Source organism: Buteo buteo, chromosome 5 (genome assembly GCF_964188355.1).
Source record: "Buteo buteo chromosome 5, bButBut1.hap1.1, whole genome shotgun sequence".
NCBI classification, from domain to species: Eukaryota; Metazoa; Chordata; class Aves; order Accipitriformes; family Accipitridae; genus Buteo; species Buteo buteo.
Window position 1 is genome coordinate 21,562,712 of NC_134175.1, and position 19,726 is coordinate 21,582,437.

General features: G+C 38.5%; 1 protein-coding gene across 2 annotated transcripts; it reads right to left on the bottom strand.

Annotated features, from left to right (window-relative positions):
* STK17B (serine/threonine kinase 17b) lies at positions 1 to 19,261 on the bottom strand. Of its 2 annotated transcripts, none has more exons than XM_075028034.1 (8): positions 19,130 to 19,261; positions 16,174 to 16,329; positions 12,145 to 12,357; positions 7,982 to 8,126; positions 7,609 to 7,735; positions 6,666 to 6,714; positions 5,126 to 5,305; positions 1 to 3,058 (listed from the first exon to the last, which is right to left on the bottom strand). In XM_075028034.1, exons 2-8 carry the CDS (start codon positions 16,293 to 16,295, stop codon positions 2,776 to 2,778), a joined length of 1,119 nt encoding a protein of 372 aa, XP_074884135.1. In that variant the 5' UTR covers positions 16,296 to 16,329; positions 19,130 to 19,261; the 3' UTR covers positions 1 to 2,775. The 2 variants fall into 2 exon arrangements, with proteins under 2 accessions (XP_074884135.1, XP_074884136.1); XM_075028035.1 differs by lacking the exon at positions 19,130 to 19,261 and adding an exon at positions 18,141 to 18,696.
* Between the last annotated feature and the right edge of the window lie 465 nt (positions 19,262 to 19,726).

Sequence of the window (19,726 nt, forward strand, 5' to 3'; positions counted from 1 at the left end):
AATGAAAACACAGAAGTTTTGAAAAAAGGCAAAGTTTTATTTATTTTTTTTTAATATAAAAAGGTCATGAACTGCATAGAAATATGACTTCAGTCATCTTAAAATGTTACTCATCACTCATTTACACTTGGTAATTCCCAGTAACATGGCAGGAAGCAAGACGGGCTAACAATTGTCTACAATGTATGTATTTACATTCAATTGAAGTTATGCATGCACAATAGTATTTTTAAATAAATCAAACACACTGATCCAAATAAAATCTGATTCAAGGTATATTTTAAGTTTATATAAAGTACCAATAAAGTCTTCAAAACTTAACTTCCTTGGATAAGACAAATTTTCATTCATTTAAATTTAAAGATAAGTTAGCTCCAAAAGTAGTAAGAAATGTAAACATCAGATACCATGATAAAAACCTTAAGGAATAACAACTTTGTCATAAAGTGCTGGCATATGCTTTCACCTTTATTTTCCAGATCTTAAAAACAGAATACTAATATAAAAAGACTTTCACAAGCTTCCCAGTTGTAATTTCAGTTCAGTAATATTTTTGCAGAATTTTAAAATGTAATGATTTTATAAACATTCTTTTCTACCTTTATCTGTCACAGCTTTTTGACATTTTCTTCTTTATCTTAAGTGAACTTTTAACTTCTAAGTATGTATAAAATAGTTTCTATTTTTAATTTACCGAGTTCAAATTGGACTCCATGCTGGTGGAAAAAAACCCAAGAGGTTAGATAAGACTCCAACTGGGAAAAGCCAAGGACTTTGAAAAGTAAAGGTATAAGGTACCTGAACACAACCCAACAACTGCCTCCAGCAAAGTAATTTTGTAATTATATGTATTATCAGTATCACTGAAAAAAGTTACATGAGAATTAATACATAGAGGAGACTCAGTGTGGTTCATTTATACCTAGGCATCTGAGCTTCATATATGCTGAATATATCCATTACTTCATTTTAATGAGATTAAGTCTTGGAAAACTTTGACTTCTTCTGACAAACATAAGCTGAAAGATAATCTTACATGCCTTACACCTCAGCTGACTTTTCACTTGTCATCAGAGTCACCCAAAATAAAGACAACAGTCCTGAATTCCCCCATCCATTTTGGTGATACATTGAAATCCATTTGTAAAAAAACCTGTTTCTTCTTGTGAAGAAAGTTTCTTATTGTGAAGACAGATAAAATACAACCTTTTACCACTCATTATGTTCACCTCTCAATTTTAGGTTGTTCCAAAACCTCAATCTCCCTAACTATTGACAAGTCCACAGGCACAACTGAAAAAGATTATCAGATTGTGGTATTTTATTATACAAAACAAAACAAATCCAAATCAAAGACAATTAAGTCTAAGCTCTGAGGAGTGGAAAATGCCAGAAGTATTTTAAAGTGCCATTCACTATCAAAATATTTATAAGAGTTTTAATACATTCCCTACACAAAAAGACTTCCAGCCTCAGTGTTACGATTAGGATTTTATCTTGTCAGTATTAGTTTCAGGCTGTTAAGGCATGATTGGTATTTGCTCTAAGTCAAAACTTGACATAGACCTTATTTCCTCAGAGCCTAGAAACAGGAAGTGGAAGGGATATAACTTAAAAAAATAACAAACCCACTAAACAAACCAAATTTAAAGGCTTGAAACAACTATTAAGTAGCTTGTCTTTAAATACTAACACACTGCAGTCCATTTCTCAGAGCGGGCATGAAGCAAAATTATTATGGATAACAATAATTGACAGAAAGATGCACTGCACTTCTACATTAGAGGGGCACAATGAAAAGCTTTTAATTGCAGCTTCACTGGCAAAAAATGGTTATTTCCATTTTTTTCACTTACTACTTTTAACTCTAAAGAGGCTTTCTGTTTTGTTGGGTGTGGGGTGGTTTTGTTGGTTTGTTTTTGCATTGTTTTTCTGTTTTTTTGTTTGGTTGGGGTTGTTTTTTTTTTTTAAGATGAGGAATAGGTCCATACAGGTAGACAATACTATTTCAGAGCTTTTATGAAAGCAAACTAACAAGCTTATCAAATATTCACATCAGCATGGGACCCTCATCCTCTTCAAATGTAACTTACTGATAAGAAGCAAAGGACCACTAGCACAAGGACTGACAATCTACCAGTTTTCTATTCAAGCATTGCAGAGATAATTTCCAACACAGGAAAACCAGAGTATGCATTATAATTCCTAAGTGGACCAGATCTGTAAGGCAGAAACATTTCCTTAACTACTAATGATCCTACAGAGAAAGCAGTTTTCCAAATGGCCCCAACAGATGTATCATATTCCCAAAACATACCAACTTTAGCTTCCATTTAAAGCTATGAGAATGGTCACAAGTAAGCTCAGTAAGTCAGCTAGATTCAGTTTCCCTGCTTAGACCAATTTCTTATTAAGGCTAGTCATAAAAGTGTGCATGTATTCAACCACTGTTTGGCAAAGCTTGAGTTTAAACAAACTCATTTTCGGGTTTTAGTTTGTTCACTCTGGCATAATTTTTAGATTAAAACTTGAAAAGTGCAAAAATATTTAATTACATCTTCTTAAAAAAAATAATTCATTTTATTGGTGCAACCACCCCAATTTCTCAGGAGTTAAATCCATTGCCAGCAATGGATAGAAAAGGAAGCACCAGCATGAAAGAATCAAAGTGCATTTCCAGTATGCCAATGCTGCTTGAATTGGCAAGCCATAATCTTATATTCACCACTGGAATAGATTATGCTAAAGTCATTTTATAAAAGTCTATATTACACATTAACATACGAAGTCTGTCATGAAGTCTTGGGGATACTGCAATGAATCATCAAAACGGAAACGTTTGGAGACTGTACTGCTGTCCTCTGGAATGTTTTCTTTGTCTTCCTTATTGCTAGAGGTACCATTACAATTGGATTTTACATTTCGCTCTTCTGTGCATTTTGTTGTGTGTCCTGGCATCAGAGAAGAGCAACAGGTTTCTTCAGGGCTACACAGGAGTATGAACTCCCCTTGCTGCAACCACAAATGAGAAAGACAGGCCTCTGCTGTGGGTCTTTCCCTTTGAAAGAGAAACGGGTAAAGTTACTTAAGTTAATTTCAGAAATACTAAAAATGTAAAAAAAGAAATCTTAAGCAGAACTGATGCTAAAGAGTTAGTATCACTGTTTTTCCACCACTACCATGGCTGCTACAAAACACATCTGACCCTACCACAGTTAAGGTTAAGTATTTAGCAACATGCATCTACATTTTAGTTGAGCTTCCCCTACTACTGAATGTCAGAACTGCTAAGCTTTTCATCAGAACAAGGAACAGGTATTTGCCAGCCAGTATTCGTAATCCCTTGAAATGTTTTCAACATTGTGCGTGTATAAATATATATGTACATGCTTATGCTTTTGAAGTCCTATGTTTTATACACACCATTGTAAATAGGGAGGTTAATGAATATTCAGTCATTAGGTTTTCAAGGAGGGCCAAATAACATGATGTCATCAACTCTATCTGACATTTTACAGTGTTTTATTCTTCCAACTCATCTGGTGTAAAACCTTCTAAAATGTAGTTACTACCAAACAAACCACAGACTTACAAAATTGTTCCTTTGGATAACCTAGTACAGTAGTGTCACGGGGGGAAATGCACCACCACAAAGGCTACTAGTTTTCATCATGTTCTGCATTGTTAAGTTCTGCAGAACTTGCTGGAAATGCAATAGAGCCCACTACTTGTCCTTAATTCCACCAGAACATGTGATTATTTTTTGGTCAGAGAACGGTAACTTTACACAGTTGACTATCTGAGGACAGATTTTTCCTCTTCAGATTCAAGAAGGTATAGTCATCAAGAATTAGAATGGGAAAAAAAAATAGTTATTGAGGATATAATGAAGACTTTGAGATGCCCAGAAGCAAGAAAGCAAGTAGAGTAGTAACTGTGACAGAATTTGAAACATCCTGCAGCTCCACTCTAACATTTATCAAAGCAGGCTCTTGATAATTGCTTTCCTCATGATACTATGGTTTTTGTGAATTATTCGAGAGATTGACAAACCCTCTGTGTGAGATGCTAAAATAGAAAGGACTGTTCAGACATGAGTTTATATGGAGTCCTTATTTCATCCAAGTAGGCACTTCATGGATATCATCTCCCATCGTCCCCTCTGATCAAAAAAACCCTCTTTCTCAACCAAACAACAGGGTCACTCTTGCTTGCTGCAGGGACTACTGTCTCATCACAAATGACAATACCTAGCACTATAACGGATAATACCTGATCATGCCTACTAGAACATTACAAACTGACTTTATTAAATATTATTTCCCCATATATACCTTTCAGGGTGGCGGGTTTGGGGTTTTGTTTTTTGTTGTTGGGTTTTTTTTACTGCATTTGCTGGTGCAACAGTTAAAAAATATCCAGATTTAAAGCTATAAAGGAAGTGCAAGCACAGTTAATCTCTGTAACTCTAAAAGACTATCTTCTCAAAGTTCAGCTACTTTGAAAGGCCTTGATTAGTCTGAACTCCCAAAGAATGCAAAGTTATGGAAGTGTGCCTTACAAACAAGTAGTTTGTACTTTTGATTGAGAACATTTTTTTTTTAAAGACTGAACATGGCAAAACACTATATATTTCTGAAGAATATATGCTCAGTCAGAAGACTGCCAAGTCTTTATATAAAAATGTTTTAAAGCAGAAAGATACATTAAAGATAAGTCAGGAAACAAGAACGAACTGCATCAGAAAGATTGCATTTTGTCTCTCCAAACTGTGCAATAAAAGGTTAAATTATAGACAAGAATGTGACCTTTCTACAATATATTTCATCAGATTTGTTAATAACCTGTCCTCTGAATGAAAACATAAAGAAATTCAAATTACAAAGTACAAAACTCAAAGCACAAGCCTGACTACAGTAATCGCCAGTGAACCAAAGATCCTTTTCACACATTATGGAAAAGCATAAACCTACACTTTTAAATATCCAGCTGATAATACCAATGCATTGTAAAATGTCTGACTGATAATATCAGTGGTATTAACTCCCAAATTAACACTTAGTTTTTCTAGGTGCTCCATAAACATAAAGGATAAGATTCTTGCCTGAAGGGGTTTGTTACTTACTCTGGATTTTTTGTGAGAAGTTTTTGAATGAAGTCTTTGGCAGGCTGTGAAACCGACGAAAACGTTTCTTCTGAGTAATCCACATTAACTTGAGATATATTAAGGTAAGTTTCTTGATTATCAGCTCCCACAAATGGAGATTCTTGTGTCAGCAGCATGTATGAAATTACACCTATGTTCCTGAGATAAGAACACAACGCATATTCCTACTAGCACACCTAAACAATATACCCCCCGTATTTATTGTGCTGCAGATCAAACTTCCTGATGTATGCCACACTTAGAGAATTAGAAACATCATGTGACATCTCAGTTTTATGTGATTCAAGCATGTATGCACATGCACACACAAGGAAAGCTATGCATATATCTCAATGAAGAGATTTTTTAAAATTGCTTACTTTCAATATATGCTTTTCTTCCCACTGAGACTGTTAGGAAAAGCAAATATATCACTTTTACAAAGCCCACTCTTGGATATATGGCAATCCTGGATGATATAACTGCAAAAAGATAGACTTTCTAATTTGCATGTAAATAAAAACCCATCTTTCACTACAATTCTGGATGAAGTTTCAAAGACTGAAATTTGGTCAACCTTCCTGTACAACTGACATCTGAGTTGTGTTACAATATCCTCTTGCTGAGATGTTTTCCCCTAAGAACATGAGTACCACACATCATGTGATTTATTATAAATCTTAGATGGTTTCTTGATGCATAATAAAAATGGTTTTGTGATCTGATATGTCAAGCTTTAGTACTCATTACAGTGGGGAAACACGTAGCTGCTCTGTTTGTCATTCTGAATAGAGCACCAATAGTTCGGTTTTCTGTCTTCCCACAAAAGCAGGCAAATAATAAGTGGTTAAAAACCATTCACAAACAGATTTAATTACTATTATGAGTTGAGAATTTCAAAGGAGTAATTAGATCACAGCAACTTTTAAAACTGAATTGTAATTATTTAGATGCTCAAGAAAAGCATATAAGTATTTTATGTTTTTAAGGAAACATCTCAAAGCTAGCCTTTACACTAACATAGCTCATGAAATTAACAGGCTACAAAGGTATACTTAATAAAGTTGTGGATCAGTTTAAGATACTTGTCATTTTTAATGGCTCATTCTGTAGATAATACTCTAAAGATAAGAAGTACAAAGTTAGAATACTTCTTATCATTTGTATAATAAAATTATTTAATTATATGAAAGTGGAGAGAAAGGAGTGTCCAAAAGTAGTTAATAACTGAAGCATGTCATCCAACAGTAACTACTACCTAAAGATTGCTATCCAATCATTGTTATCATTCCCTTAGAACAAATACCTATACTCTGCATGCTCAGACGTCACCTGCATTCCCTACTAGGTGTGCAACAGAGGGGTCCGTCCCCTCCCAACTCTCCCTCTTTCGGTCAGCCTACCAACAGAAGGGTATTCTTGGAATCCAGATAAAACTGCATCAGAGTCTGGATCTGGCCCCTAGATTGTTAAGTGGTCACGACTACCTCAATAAAATGAATTAACCTATACAACCTACCACATATCTGTAGCTGTGGTAATAGGATCGTAGTTTAAGATTTCTGGAGCTAGAGAAAGAGATGGGGAAGAGAAAAACACTTTAATAGATATATTATTCAAGTGGCCTTGCATCATACACAACATTTCTGGCAGATTTTTTTGCCAATCATTATTATGAGACTAAACATGCAGTTTCAATAACCAAGTTTATTCTTTACAAGGCACAAGGGTGGAAAAAAGTTATTTCCGTTTGATTAGACACACCGATGCTTAATTGGTTCACGCTAAAATGGCACTATATGGCCTAAAGTCTATTCTATCCAAGTCCCAAGATATTTTCTAATCAGATGCACGCACATGAAAGATTCTTCTAAGAGGTTTTCAAGTATATAGCTTTTTAAGGGGAATGCATAAAGCCTTCAGCATGTTAGCACTGCAAAGCCAGGTAACCAAGCCAATTTTAGGATCGGTGGCTGTTAGCATATGCTAGATAGCAAGTTATTCACTACAGAATGAAGCGCTCTTAAAATTTAGTGTAGGCAAATCATTAATGAATCCTGCTCCTCAGAGAGGGCCAAGTGTTGATGGCAATCTTTCCCTTTCCAAGGAATATTTTAATCTCATTAAATCATCATACTAAAAGGCATTCCTAATTCAAAGAACATTTCTTTTTGCATGCTAATGTTAAATTCTTGTGATTAGAGTTGAAATGCAACAGCCAAAACTTCTTGTTGATTTAACAAGCTGCATCACAGCAAATATTATAGCATGAAATCAAAGGTGCACCTATTGGTATAATTTGGGATTTTTTTGGGTGCAAATATTTGTTGACTACACTAAAAAAAAGAGCAGCTCAAAACACATTGCCTTGACCAGATGTTCTTTCTCCAGTTGCATTACATGAACTGTTTCTGTTTTCTCAAAACCACACGTCAGAAATTGTGCAAACAACTCTTCCATACCTAGATACTCTGTTGTTCCCATGATCTGGCGCAGTTCACTACAATTCTCAAGCTTCCGAGACATACCAAAATCTACAATTTTTACATCACCAAGAGGATTGACACTGCTGAGCAAAATATTTTGAGGCTAGAATAGAAAAGATTTAATTCTCGATTAATAAATTACAAGCCACAAAAAATTCCAATGTACTAAATGACATTTCAGCTTCTATTATGCAATGCTTATTGCTAAATTTTTTTTTTTAAATTTTTTAATCTCTAATACCTAATCTTTTTCTCCTCATTTTTGTTATGTATTTAACAAATGACTTTGATTATCGTAATACTAAATTGAAGATAAGGTACTAAAACAAAAAGTCTGCTGCAGTCTCACCTTTAAATCAAGATGAACAATATTGTTTTCGTGCAAGCAGCAAAGTCCTTCAAGTATTTGTCTTATAAGTCTTACAATATCCCTTTCACCAATTCTGTCATCCAGATCTGGGACACACAAGTCAAATATTTCTCCTCCAGCAGCACTGAAACACATTCGAGAACACTTATGTATTAAGTTTGAATTTTCAAGCTTAAGTGAGGAAAAAATTTATACACAGTACCTATTTACATAATATATATTCATATTCTCAGAGAGGCTGTGAATATTGTTACCACTATTTTTTCCTTTTTTTTTTTTTTAAACACACACTTATGCCAAGACACATCATATAAGCACTTAGAAAAGAAAAAAAAAATCTGATGCTTTTTCTTTCCTCATAGCTGGCAACAGCAGTTGAGACAGTGAAACAGAACTTTGTGGCTGACAACCTCATAATGCTTTGGAACCCTCAAGCATGCTTTCCTGTGAGTGTGAAGATGCCTTCGGGAAGATGAGTTCTATCATCCTTCCCTTCTCTTCAAGTCAAATCTAAGATTTCTTCCATTAGACCAGTTCCATAAATAATTCAAATGAAGAAAGCCCAGCAGTATTCCTATACTCTGAATTTGGGAGTAAAAATTATCTTTCTTTACATGATGAGGCTGTGGTATAAACGTAAGAACTACAATACAATGAACGGCTAGAGCTACTGAAGAGTATTCTAGAGTAGGAGGAAACTGCATACTTGCCACCCTAGGTCCTGCCATTCTGACGGAAGACTAAAAATCAGAGAGGTACCAGGAAGAAAATCTAGCATTCTGCTGCTGATTAAATATACAGTTGCCTAGTCAGTTAGTGAGCACTATCTTCCAGAACTCTAGTAGACACAGAATATTCAGAAATACAAGGACTCGGCTCTGTCACTTTCACATCGACCATTTCCACACTAACAACAAAGATGAGATTGACAAGCTTCATGTTTTCACACAGCATCTCAAATATATTTTCCTCAGAAAAAGGCTGTTGTTTACTTACAGAAAACCGTACTATTAGTACAGCATAAAGGAAGCATGGAAATAACCGTGTTGCATGTGGTTTATCAGTTACACTTCTACACTTTGCCACAGCGTCAGCTGTTTCCTTTCGTGCTGGATTTGAAATCATTATTCAGCCTGCTCTAACTTCCTGAAGTTTCTCTCTCTTAAGTATAAACAGCTACCTCAAAACTACAGATCAGTAAGCCTGAATTTCATCATTAGCAAAATGACAACATCTAAAAAAAAGTTAGATAATGGACAACATGGATAAACACAGTCACTAACCTGCTGGAGCTATGCGAGGTGCCAGTAATACCTCCCCTAGTTGCCTTTATGACAAAACGTAGATGAGAGGAAGAGCAGTGGATATCATTTACTTAAACTAGGTTTTCAACACTGTCTCCCACAGTATTCTTGTATCCAAGTTATTACATTATGGTCTGGATGGGTGGACACCTGGATGAGTAAAGAGCAGAACAGCTCTGCTGAAAAGGATTTGGGAGTCCTCACAGACAGCGAGCTGAATGCAGCAAAGAAGGTGAGCAGCACTTTGGGCTGTAACAACAGAAGCACAGCCAGCAGGCTGAGCAAGTGACTCTACGCAGCACCCTAGACCACAGCTACAACGCAGCATCCTGTTTTTGGCTCCCCAGTTCGAGGAAGACATTAACAAGCAAGTTCAGCACCAACTGAGAAAGCAAGTAAAAGAGCACCAGATGACCTGTACCATACATAAATGTAAGATATCTTCAGAAAAATAACCTAATAAAATCCTACACAAGGCCAAACTTTGAACTGGCAGGTACAGCTCAGGAAATTTTGATTGACAGCTCTTTGAAATAAATGGACTGATGTGCAGAGCAGTCAAAACAAAAGCCAGCATACATGGCTATCATCAGGAGGGCTACTGGGAACAAAATGCAGCAAAATGATGCTCAGTATAAAACCATAGCATGTAGTTCTCGTTTCTGTATCTTCAAGAAGCATGTAAGATTAGTGAAGATACAGACAAGAGCAAGTAAGAGGAGAGACAGCTGCTTTACAAGGAACCAAAGAGAAACCATTCAGTTTGGATAGAAGATTGTGGGGGAGTCTATGAATGCGGCTTACAAAAACACTCAAGCTGGTTTATGGATGAACGAAGAACTGTTATTCACCAAACCCCACAGTATGAGAACTAGGAGGCACCTGATGAAACTAGCCGATTAGTTTAAAACAGGTAAAACAAAGTATTTCTTCACACAGCAGGTAATGAACATCTGGAATTTACTACCACCGAAGTAGACTGTATCACCAGGTTCAAAAAAGGACAAAACAGATTTGCAGACTACAGGTCCATAAACAGATACTAAAAGGCACAGGCAGAGAGGTACCCTTGGTACAATACCTCTGGTTGCTGGGACAGTGCAAAGAGAGTGGACAGGCTCGTACACTCCTTAGCTCTTCCTAAATAGCAACTCCCTACAGCCATTGCTGGAAACAGCAACAGATTAGACAGACCCCTGATCTGACTCTGTAGAGCTTAGTTCTTCAAGGAGCAAAACTAGATAGATTTGAAAATTAGTACAGCTGCCTGGTACAGCTGTAAAATTAGTTAGTACAGCTGCCAGGTTTCTCTCTGAATAACTGGATTCCTCCAATTACCTCTGACCCTCAGATTAGAAGAGTAACAACCTCCATTGAAAAAGTATTCACATCTTTAGTAATTCTCTCTACAAAGATGGCCTTATTAAGAACTAGCAACCATTTCTCTTCTTTATTTACAAAATGTGCACTTACACGAACTGATTCTTACTACTACATCTTCCAAAGAACGCCACCAATACAATCCAACAACAGTGAGGACCATATGTAGGAAGAAAAATACAGCTAAATAGGAAAAGCCTATCAACTATTTTATGAGTAAGAGATTCATTTCTTGCAATTCTTTTGAAGTACTGCTTCAGAGTTCTGATAATGAGAAACAAACAAAGAATTATCTGTGTATTCTGCTACAGAAGGACACAATTTAAAAGCACGTTCAGCCCTCTACTTATCCCAATAGAACTAGGAACACTTACTACAAGACTTCTGAACACTACTACAAGGTAGACCATTAACACCAATGTAGTATGAGGAAGTTGTTTCATTACAGAGCTTTAATAAGCAAGACAGAGTTAGCTGAGCTGAAACAGAAGCCGGAAAATCAGTATGGTTTTTACTTGAGCTTGCACTTCAAAAGCCAAACAGTTTTAAAACAAAACCACCAAATTTAGAAGCTCAGAATCCGCAAAGGAATTGCAAGTTTTCAGTCACCAGAAAGGATCAAGCGGTGACTGAAGCTCACAGAACATGGATGAGCTCAGCTTCTCTGAAATCTGTGTACTTGGTATCAGTGGCTACTATTATTTTTTTTTATTTTGTATGATTTAAGATGCATTAAAGCACTATGCACTTTCTATGGGATTCAAGAACATTCTCTCTGATCAGCTTGCATGAAAGATTCTTTAAGGGGGAAAAAGAACCCCAAAACAAATGCCCTAAAGTTTGTATTCAGGTTTTATATTAGGTTAGCCTGACCTGAAAATTGATCAGAGCTTCTCTTACAAAAATCCAACTAGCAGAAGAAATAACCTGCTCAAATTAAACAGGCAAGTTTTAACCAAAATTACCCTCCAGAGATAAAGGCACAAAAAAATATTTCAATTTGAAATTGAGTGAAATTGTCTATGAAACTGAATTATGCAGTGAGAAGAAAGAAGAATCTCTTTATTTTTTGATAGCTTTTTGTAAAAATTTATAAAAATCTTGCAGGCTGTTTTTTTAAAATTGAGTACGGAACTACTGTAAGTTTTAGTGTATTTTGGTTTATGTCTTATTCCATATTGTTTGACATAACTCATTAGCTGTGGACGTAACAAAACACATGTACAAAACCAAAGATTCAAATTAACACCAACTGATTCGACTCTTGTATTTACATGAGAATAAATCATACCAAAGAAGTCCCTAAGAGCTTATGAAGTATATCATAATGAAATATTAGCATAATGCATACAGTGTACTGTTGTAATTCTTCTGGGTGTTCAGGCAACTCATACAAAAACTAGCATATAGACAGATTTGTAACTACAAATGTGGAACATCTGATGAAGGCATACTTACTATTCCAAAACTAAAATGATTTCATTTGCTGTTTCATAGACTTCGTGGAGATTAACTATGCGAGGATTAGATTTCATTAATTCAAGCACAGCAATTTCGTGAAGAATCTCTGCTTTGCAGTCTTGGCCTCTTCTTCTTTTCTTCAAAAATTTAGCTGCATACTCTTGGCCTGTGGATTTAGCTGTACATTTTCTAACCACAGCACATCTTCCTCTACAAAATAAAAGGGAAAACATTAAGACCTAAGTAGTATGTAAACTGCCATTAGAAATAAAAAGGCACAGCAAATAATTGGAAACTAAAAAAAAAATTACCAGGGGAATGCCACGTTTGGCCTGTTCTTACACTATTCCCCAAACATTCACTTTCAGCCACTGTAGGAGAAAGGATACTAAGCTAGATGAACCTTTGGCAAGATCCAATATAATTCCCTTTATGCAGACTAGCTGAACATTAAATCAGAGTATCAAGTTACATGGACATTCTCACTGTAAGATAACAGAGTCATAGAATAACTTGGGTTGGAAGGGACTTCTGGAGGTCTCTAGCAAAACATTCTGGTTAAAGCAGGGCCAGCTACAAGATGCTACCAAGCTGCTCAGGGCTTTGTTCAGGTTGGCAATATTGTATTAAAAAAACCTCAACCACATTATAGCACCTACAGTATAAAGTAATAAACAAAGCAAAACCCTGTGAAATATAGAGAATGAACACAGAATATAAAGCATATTTGTATGCTGGGGTAGGGGGGAAGGTCTTCAGTGCAGAAAATTTTAGATTCATAAAGAGAATTTCCCTCCACAAATCATGTAGTACTGCTAAAAAAAAAAAAAAAAAGAAACAGGTATCTGCAAAATGTTTAAAAACATCTTAACAGAAAAACACCAACTACTTAGCATTCTCTCTCTCAATTACAGTTAGACAAAGTGTGTTGCTTTATTTCCTAGCCAACTGTTTAGGTACAGAAACAAAAATGTATTTTGGCAAAGAAATGTTTTTAAAAGAAAACCACATACTGTAGTTAAAACACCAAGCTGACCTTTTAAAAAATTAGGGGAAAAAATGCAGTTTTTTAAGCCAAGTTATAAACTCCTGAAAAAACAAAGTTTTATAATCACAAGTTTTGCATTCCCAGAAATGGCTAGTTGCATATTTACAAAGTGTTTTCAAATGATACAAGAAACATTATTTAAAAAAAAAAAAAACACAAACCAACTTGAAGGGCTAAAATAGTGTAACATTCTAAAAACAGTTATAAAACCGTGTACAAAGAATGAGATCTACACTTATGTCTTCGAAAAAAAACAACGCCTTTCCATGCATGTTTTTTGTTACCACAGCATACTAAGAACAAACTTAAATGAAGAAGCCCAGTACGAGCTATCTGAAGTGTGCTTTTTGAACTAAATTAGCTTCTTTTGTAGAAAAGACTTATGTTGCCCTGCAGGCTTTGCCTTTCTTCTGGTGCAAAAAAACCAATGCCTAAAAGGAACATCTCTTAAAAAAACCAACAAAACAAGGCATGTCTGAGGCTTTTTGAAAAAATTTAGACTTCAGTATTTCATCAAAAAATGTATGAGCATCTCATGAAAAATCAGATTTCCATTTGCAAATAACCATGTTAAGTACAGTTTGTACAAATCTGGCTGAATTATTAAACATATAAAGTTGATCATTAATCATACTGCTATCACTTATTCAGAAATCAACAAAACAGCTTCTCTGCATCATTTATTTCAACATCAATTAGTTGTAGGATTTCTTTGTCCTTTTTTTAAAGCACTACATTTAGAAAAGTAATAGTACAAAACTCAAAAGAAAAATTAAAGAGGCAAAAGTTATTTACAGTTTGATACTTGCACACTCTTCATTTTAGCAACTATTTGGAAGCCTGAAATGGCCAAGTCCTTCCCCAATTGTTAAACAAGCCTATTACTGCAGAGCATTTTAAGTTATTGAGCTAAATTTTGTAATATACCAAAGTTTAAGATACTCCCCCCCACAGTTTACATTCTCATTTTAACATCACATCACCTTGTCAACCACAAAAGTTTCTCTGAAATCGAAAAGGGGAACTGTTTCAGTTTCATGAGAACAGCAAGATCTTCCCTGATAGTTTTTGCACATCCTCCTTCTAGTTGCTGCGGGTGTAACAGCTTTGAAGGGTCAGTGGTATCTCCAGATTGATGATGCAAGAATTTCCACTTGTTTATACCGTATTTGTACTATGCCAATTATTAAGACAAAATTATTAAGACAAAAATTGTTTTAGAGCAGTGGAATTTCTCCAGAAATGCAAGAAAAGTCACATCTGAAGTGCCGCACCGAAGCAAGCAAAGTGGTTCCCACTCCTTGCTGCCTGCAAAGCAACTGCTTAACCACCACATTTTACAGCCCAGTTTTACAAGATAAGAACTGATTTCGAGTTGTTTTCATATCCCAAGTTATGAACCACAGAAATTCAGCTACTTCAAAACACGCCAAGCCATCCACACGCTGGGGACAAAACTACTTAACCCACTAAACAGAACCTGCCTGCTTCAGTGAGTCAGTGTCTTAAATACCAAAGGACTAAAAGATAAAGGTGTGGGAGGAAGAAATCGGACTTGGGAAGCTTAAGAAGAAAAGAACAAAAGAACCATTAACTAAGTAGCCTGAAGAGGAAGAAGAAAATTGCAAGTGAAAAGAAAAGTATATTAAATCTTTTAGAGAAGCTACAAAGAAAGGTGGATTTTACATCACTTAGGAAGTTCCTACATTTAAAAAAAAATAAAAATGCACACAATGTTAGGCCAGGAAAAGTCAAAAGTATGTTTGTATGTTTGGAAAACATACCACTACGCTTCTGTTTCTTTGCATCTTGGCACTTATTTTGTTATGCCTGGTTTTGCATGTACAGAAAGTATTAAAGACTGTGTTTTGGAATCCACACAATATCTATACTTTTGTTTGCTTTAGCCATCATCTCACAGGTATGTACAATTTGAAAATCCAACGTGTTAAGAATACTGGAGTTCTAGAGGATGGTGCATATAAATTACTTCTGTCAAGCCTAGAATTCAAAACTAGAGCTGACAAAGGGGTAAGAAAAGAGGAATGTTATGGGCTGCAAGGTGCACTTTTATAAAAGTGTACCAGATAAAGCACATGCTAGGAAAAAAAAAAACCAAAACAAAACATGAGAACAATGAAAGCCAAAGAGCTTACAAAATCACATGTAGAAGAGCATCTTTGCTGACAAAACAAGTTGCAGGTGCAAAAGATCGCTATGCAGCACAGCAAGGCACAACAACTGTAAAACTGACCCATGCCACTTCTGTTCAAGGAGCTTGGAAACAAGACCAGAGCATTACGTTTGCATGGCTTTATACCCAGTTCACTGAATATTTTCAAGGTATGAATTAATGCAGTGATTTCAAAAAAGAATTCAGATGTCTGAAACAGTATCATAAGTGCCAAGGGTTTTTTTAAATTTTTTTATTTATTTCCTATTTTACTGCTGCAAACATGAGCAAGGGAAGCAGGCCACAAAACTACCCTGAAACAGCAGGTTGTTAGAAACTTAGGCTAACTGCTTGAGGGTGGGAGGGGGAGAAAAAAAGGTCTTTGTTTTCTGGACTTCAAAAAACTCAACCAAACAACAGGAACAACCAACTCAAAAATCCCCATTCTTTGTCTTGCAGTATTACCCTATGTCATCTCTTCTTTAGTTTATGTACCTGGAATGTGATGTGTGACTAGACAGGGGAAATGGAAGAAAAGGAACATAATCCCAGATCTACATGACTATGAAAACAGGCTAAATCCCTCTGACATGGAAAAGGCTGGTAACTTATGTCTCACTGTACCTTCTCCTGGTCCCTAGAGAACCCGTTGGATACTGCAAAGAAGGGGGTGGCGAAGGAGTGAGGCATACTTCGTTCCTCATCTACTACCATAAAAGTTTGCCAGAAAAGGTCTATCATTGCACAAATTCTCCTGCAGCAGAAATTCCTCTTACTAAAATAAAATAAATAGGAATAATCTTACCTTCCTAGCTCTTTTGATTCAAGCATATAAAAATTGTGGAAATTGTCTGTCTTGATTTGTGTCTGCAGAGATGTGGCTAACAAGCCAGAAAGGCTTTTATTCTCCAACTTTCTCCTCGACATAGTCAGGAACAGGTCTCTCTCTTCTACCAGTCACCTATTAAAGCAAACCAATTATGAGTTTTGGAAGTTCCAGAATTACAGCACAGGAAAGTATATAAATACTAGAAGTTTAGGTCTATCAGACTAGAATAGCCTTAAGTTTGTTCAGTAGTGACCTGAAAACAACATATTTAATCACCATAAAAATAAAAGCTGAAAGGAACACTAATCAAGACATGCTAAGAAAATTAATTGAAAGAGGGTTTGGGGTTTTTTATTTAAAAAATTTAACGTTTGAGATAAGTTGGGCTTTTCCTTCCTGGAGCACATCCGTAAGATATTAGGGATAAGCTTCAGTTCTAGTAAAAATGCTGATAACTACTTAACTATTAATCACATGGGTTTTTGTTGGTTTTTTTTGTTTTTTTTTTAAGCCTTCTGAAAATAAGCCTTAACTCTTCTTTGGATTCTGGGTAAGTTCCAGCAACTCCCTTAAGTTTACACTTTTAACTGGTATCCCTGGGGGACTTAACCAAAACTCCTTCCTGTTTGTTGTCTGCAACACAGCAGGAATAACTATGGGTTTTTTTCCAGTGGGAAGATTCACATTTCTTATTAAACTTACTCATAGCTCATCCAAGTTTCATTTTAATGCTTGACTAATTGTCAGAATGCAGCATGAATGGACAACATCCTCTTTGCAAGTTCAGATCATTTAGAACCAAATGATGCAGTAAACCTGATTAAATTGCCTTAATAAACTAGTAGAACAGCACATTATGTAGATACACACACCCACATTATTTCTACTACTGTTAAAAAAAAAAAGTCAAACAGTAAAAATATTGGGGTTTGGCATTTACATTTATAGGCCTGAAGCACCTCTTCAGGTGAATGCAAAAGCAAGGCAAAAGAAGGTTACTAAAGGATAACAGAAGTCTTAATTGATGGTTTATTTTAAGTTAAAGAGTAGGTTTACCTTTAGTAGTGAAGGAAAAAAATAATCAAAAGGCAAATTACAGTTCAGATATAGTTAAATTTACAAATACACTTTCAGTTTTCAAATGACAGAAGTGTACTATCAGAGACTTCTGGAGGAGCACTTGAACTAGTTACGATTCAAATATAATCCAGGATCCATCAAACATTGTTCAAATTACCAGTTTTTGGAACATGGATATTCCTATTGGAACTATTTGAATTTAAATCATGATTCACACTTTTGCAGGAAAAAAAGTACTACACGGTTTAAGAATACCTTCAAAGCTTCATTTGATAAGCATGAAAGAGCTTCTTAAAAAATTATCAAGGGGTCACAGTACAATCTAACATACAAGCCTTTCAATCACCTTGTTTCTAACAAACATGCATTGCTTTTTTCCCCAATTATATCACAGCTGATCGTTTAAGAGACTGATTCAGATAGCTGAAATTTTACATGACTCTCCTTAGGGCTGTATTCACTAAATACAGTTTAACAGCTAAAGTTATCTTGTTACTGTAGTACTTCAGCACAAAAAGATTTATTTATATTAGACAATTGACCTAACTGCCTAAGAGCTTACTATTATCAAAATTATTATGTAAGCTTTCATTCCCTATCATTATTCTTAAAGAGTCATTATTAAGTAGAACGTTTGTCTTATGTTGAATTAACTTTGTTCTCTGGTAAGACGTAACATCTCCTCTTTTTAGTTTAGTATCATCAAGAATACAGAAAAAAATATATTCATAGCAGGCAGCAACTCACAAACAGGCGCATAATCTATTCAGGAGAATGAGATCCAATTTCATATCCAATTAGCTATGAAAAAAGGCACAAATTCTAATACATTAATTATTTCCAAAATTAAAAGGGATACCTACATTGTTACACGTTACACCAGAAGCCCTGCGTAGCAGATGTTAGAAGTATGGATCTCAAATCTGCGAGCTTCCCATTAGAGAGAAAACTTCCCACTAAACTATCTTTAACTGGGTAAAAAAGGTCACTTCGTTTAACTACTCCCCAAAAAGTCAAGCCCCTGCTCCGGGCTACGAAGACGTTCAGCACAGAAGGACCACTGACGAGCAGCACCAGGACACTAGCCGACAGGGCAGGGTCCCCACCTCCCTCGCCGGCGACGGCTGGCGGGCACCCGGCGCCCCGCCGGGGCCGGCGGAGCGGCAAGCCCCGCGGCGACCTGCGCGGCCGGCCGCGTCCCCCTCCGCTCACCGCCGGCCGCGGCAGAGGGCCGCCCCCGCACGCCTCCTCACCTCGGCCGCGCTTTAGCCTTTCGGCGGTGACCTGCCCCACGCCGCAGCCAACGCTAAGGCAACGTTAAGACTGCGAGGCGCCCAACAGTACTCGCGGCCAGCCCAGGCTCCCCTGGAGGAGGGGCACCGGCGGAGCCGCATCCCGCACTCTCGTCCCCTCGCCGCACACCCGGGCCGGCCTTCCCCACCCCCCCGTGACTGACCACCCCCCCCGGAGAGACCTGAAGGACGCGAAGCGCTCCCTTCGCCTCCGCCCTGCCCTGCTCCCGGTTGCTACCGCAGAGAGCTCCGCGGGGGCTGCCCGCTCCCGAGCGTGCCGAAAGCCGATGGGGACGGGCCGCCGGCGTCAGGGCGGCACCCGGCCCAGGGTATCCGCGGTACAGCCCCAACAATCCTCACGGGCGTGCCCGCGGCCGGGGGTGCCGCCGCTAGCGCTCCCCGAGGCGGGGAGACGCGCACCGGCGAGATCCGACACCGGGTGGGGGAAGCGGCACGCGCTTCCACCGCCCACCTAGCGCCCCACCGGATCCGTCCGTCCGCCCGCCCTCATCCGCGGCAGCTGAAGCCGGGAACTGCGACCCCAGCTCAGGCACCCTCACCTCTCTTCGCCGGACTCCCAAGAAGTCCCTCACGGGCCAACGGTCGCCGCAACGGCCCGCGCGCCCGCCAACCGCCGCGCCCGCACCGTCGGCGTTTGAAAAGCGCAGCCCGGTAGATGTGGCTGCCCCGGCTGCGCCCGCCCGGCCCGCCCACCTCGGCCGCAGAGAGCCAATCCGCGCCCAGCGGGGCCAGCCGTCCGCCCGGCGATTGGTGGGTCGCCTCCGCCCGGGGAGAGCCCCCGCCCGGCTGCCCTCGCCCTTCGAAGGCAGCCGGGGTGGGGGTGGCGGCGCGGGGCCGCTGCCGGCTGAGGCGGCCGGAGCGGCAGGTGCCGCCTGCCCGACCCGCCGCCTCCTCGCCCCGCTCCTTCCTGCGAGCCGAGGGGGCGCCGCCAAGGCGGCGGGGACGCGCTCCTGCTCTTCCTCCTCCTCCTTCTCCCGCGGTGCTGGGAGACGCGGCCTTGCCCGGCCCCGCTGAGGCGGACCGGCAGCCTTCCGCCCCCCTCCCCCCCAGCGCCCCAGGGTGGTGCTGGACAGGGCCGGCCGGTTGTTTGGGCGCCAGCGGGGGAGCGGAGCGGGGCCGTGTGCCGCCGGCTGACG

What these genes read in the sequence shown, in the direction of transcription:
- STK17B (XM_075028034.1), bottom strand. Translation starts at nt 16,295, where the DNA reads ATGTCGAGGAGAAAGTTGGAGAATAAAAGCCTTTCTGGCTTGTTAGCC. An exon ending in GGGAACAACAGAGTATCTAG is followed by an intron (nt 6,715 to 7,608) that starts GTATGGAAGAGT and finishes CTCTTTCTCTAG; the next exon opens with CTCCAGAAATCTTAAACTAC. An exon ending in ACCACAGCTACAGATATGTG is followed by an intron (nt 5,306 to 6,665) that starts GTAGGTTGTATA and finishes TTCTTATCTCAG; the next exon opens with GAACATAGGTGTAATTTCAT.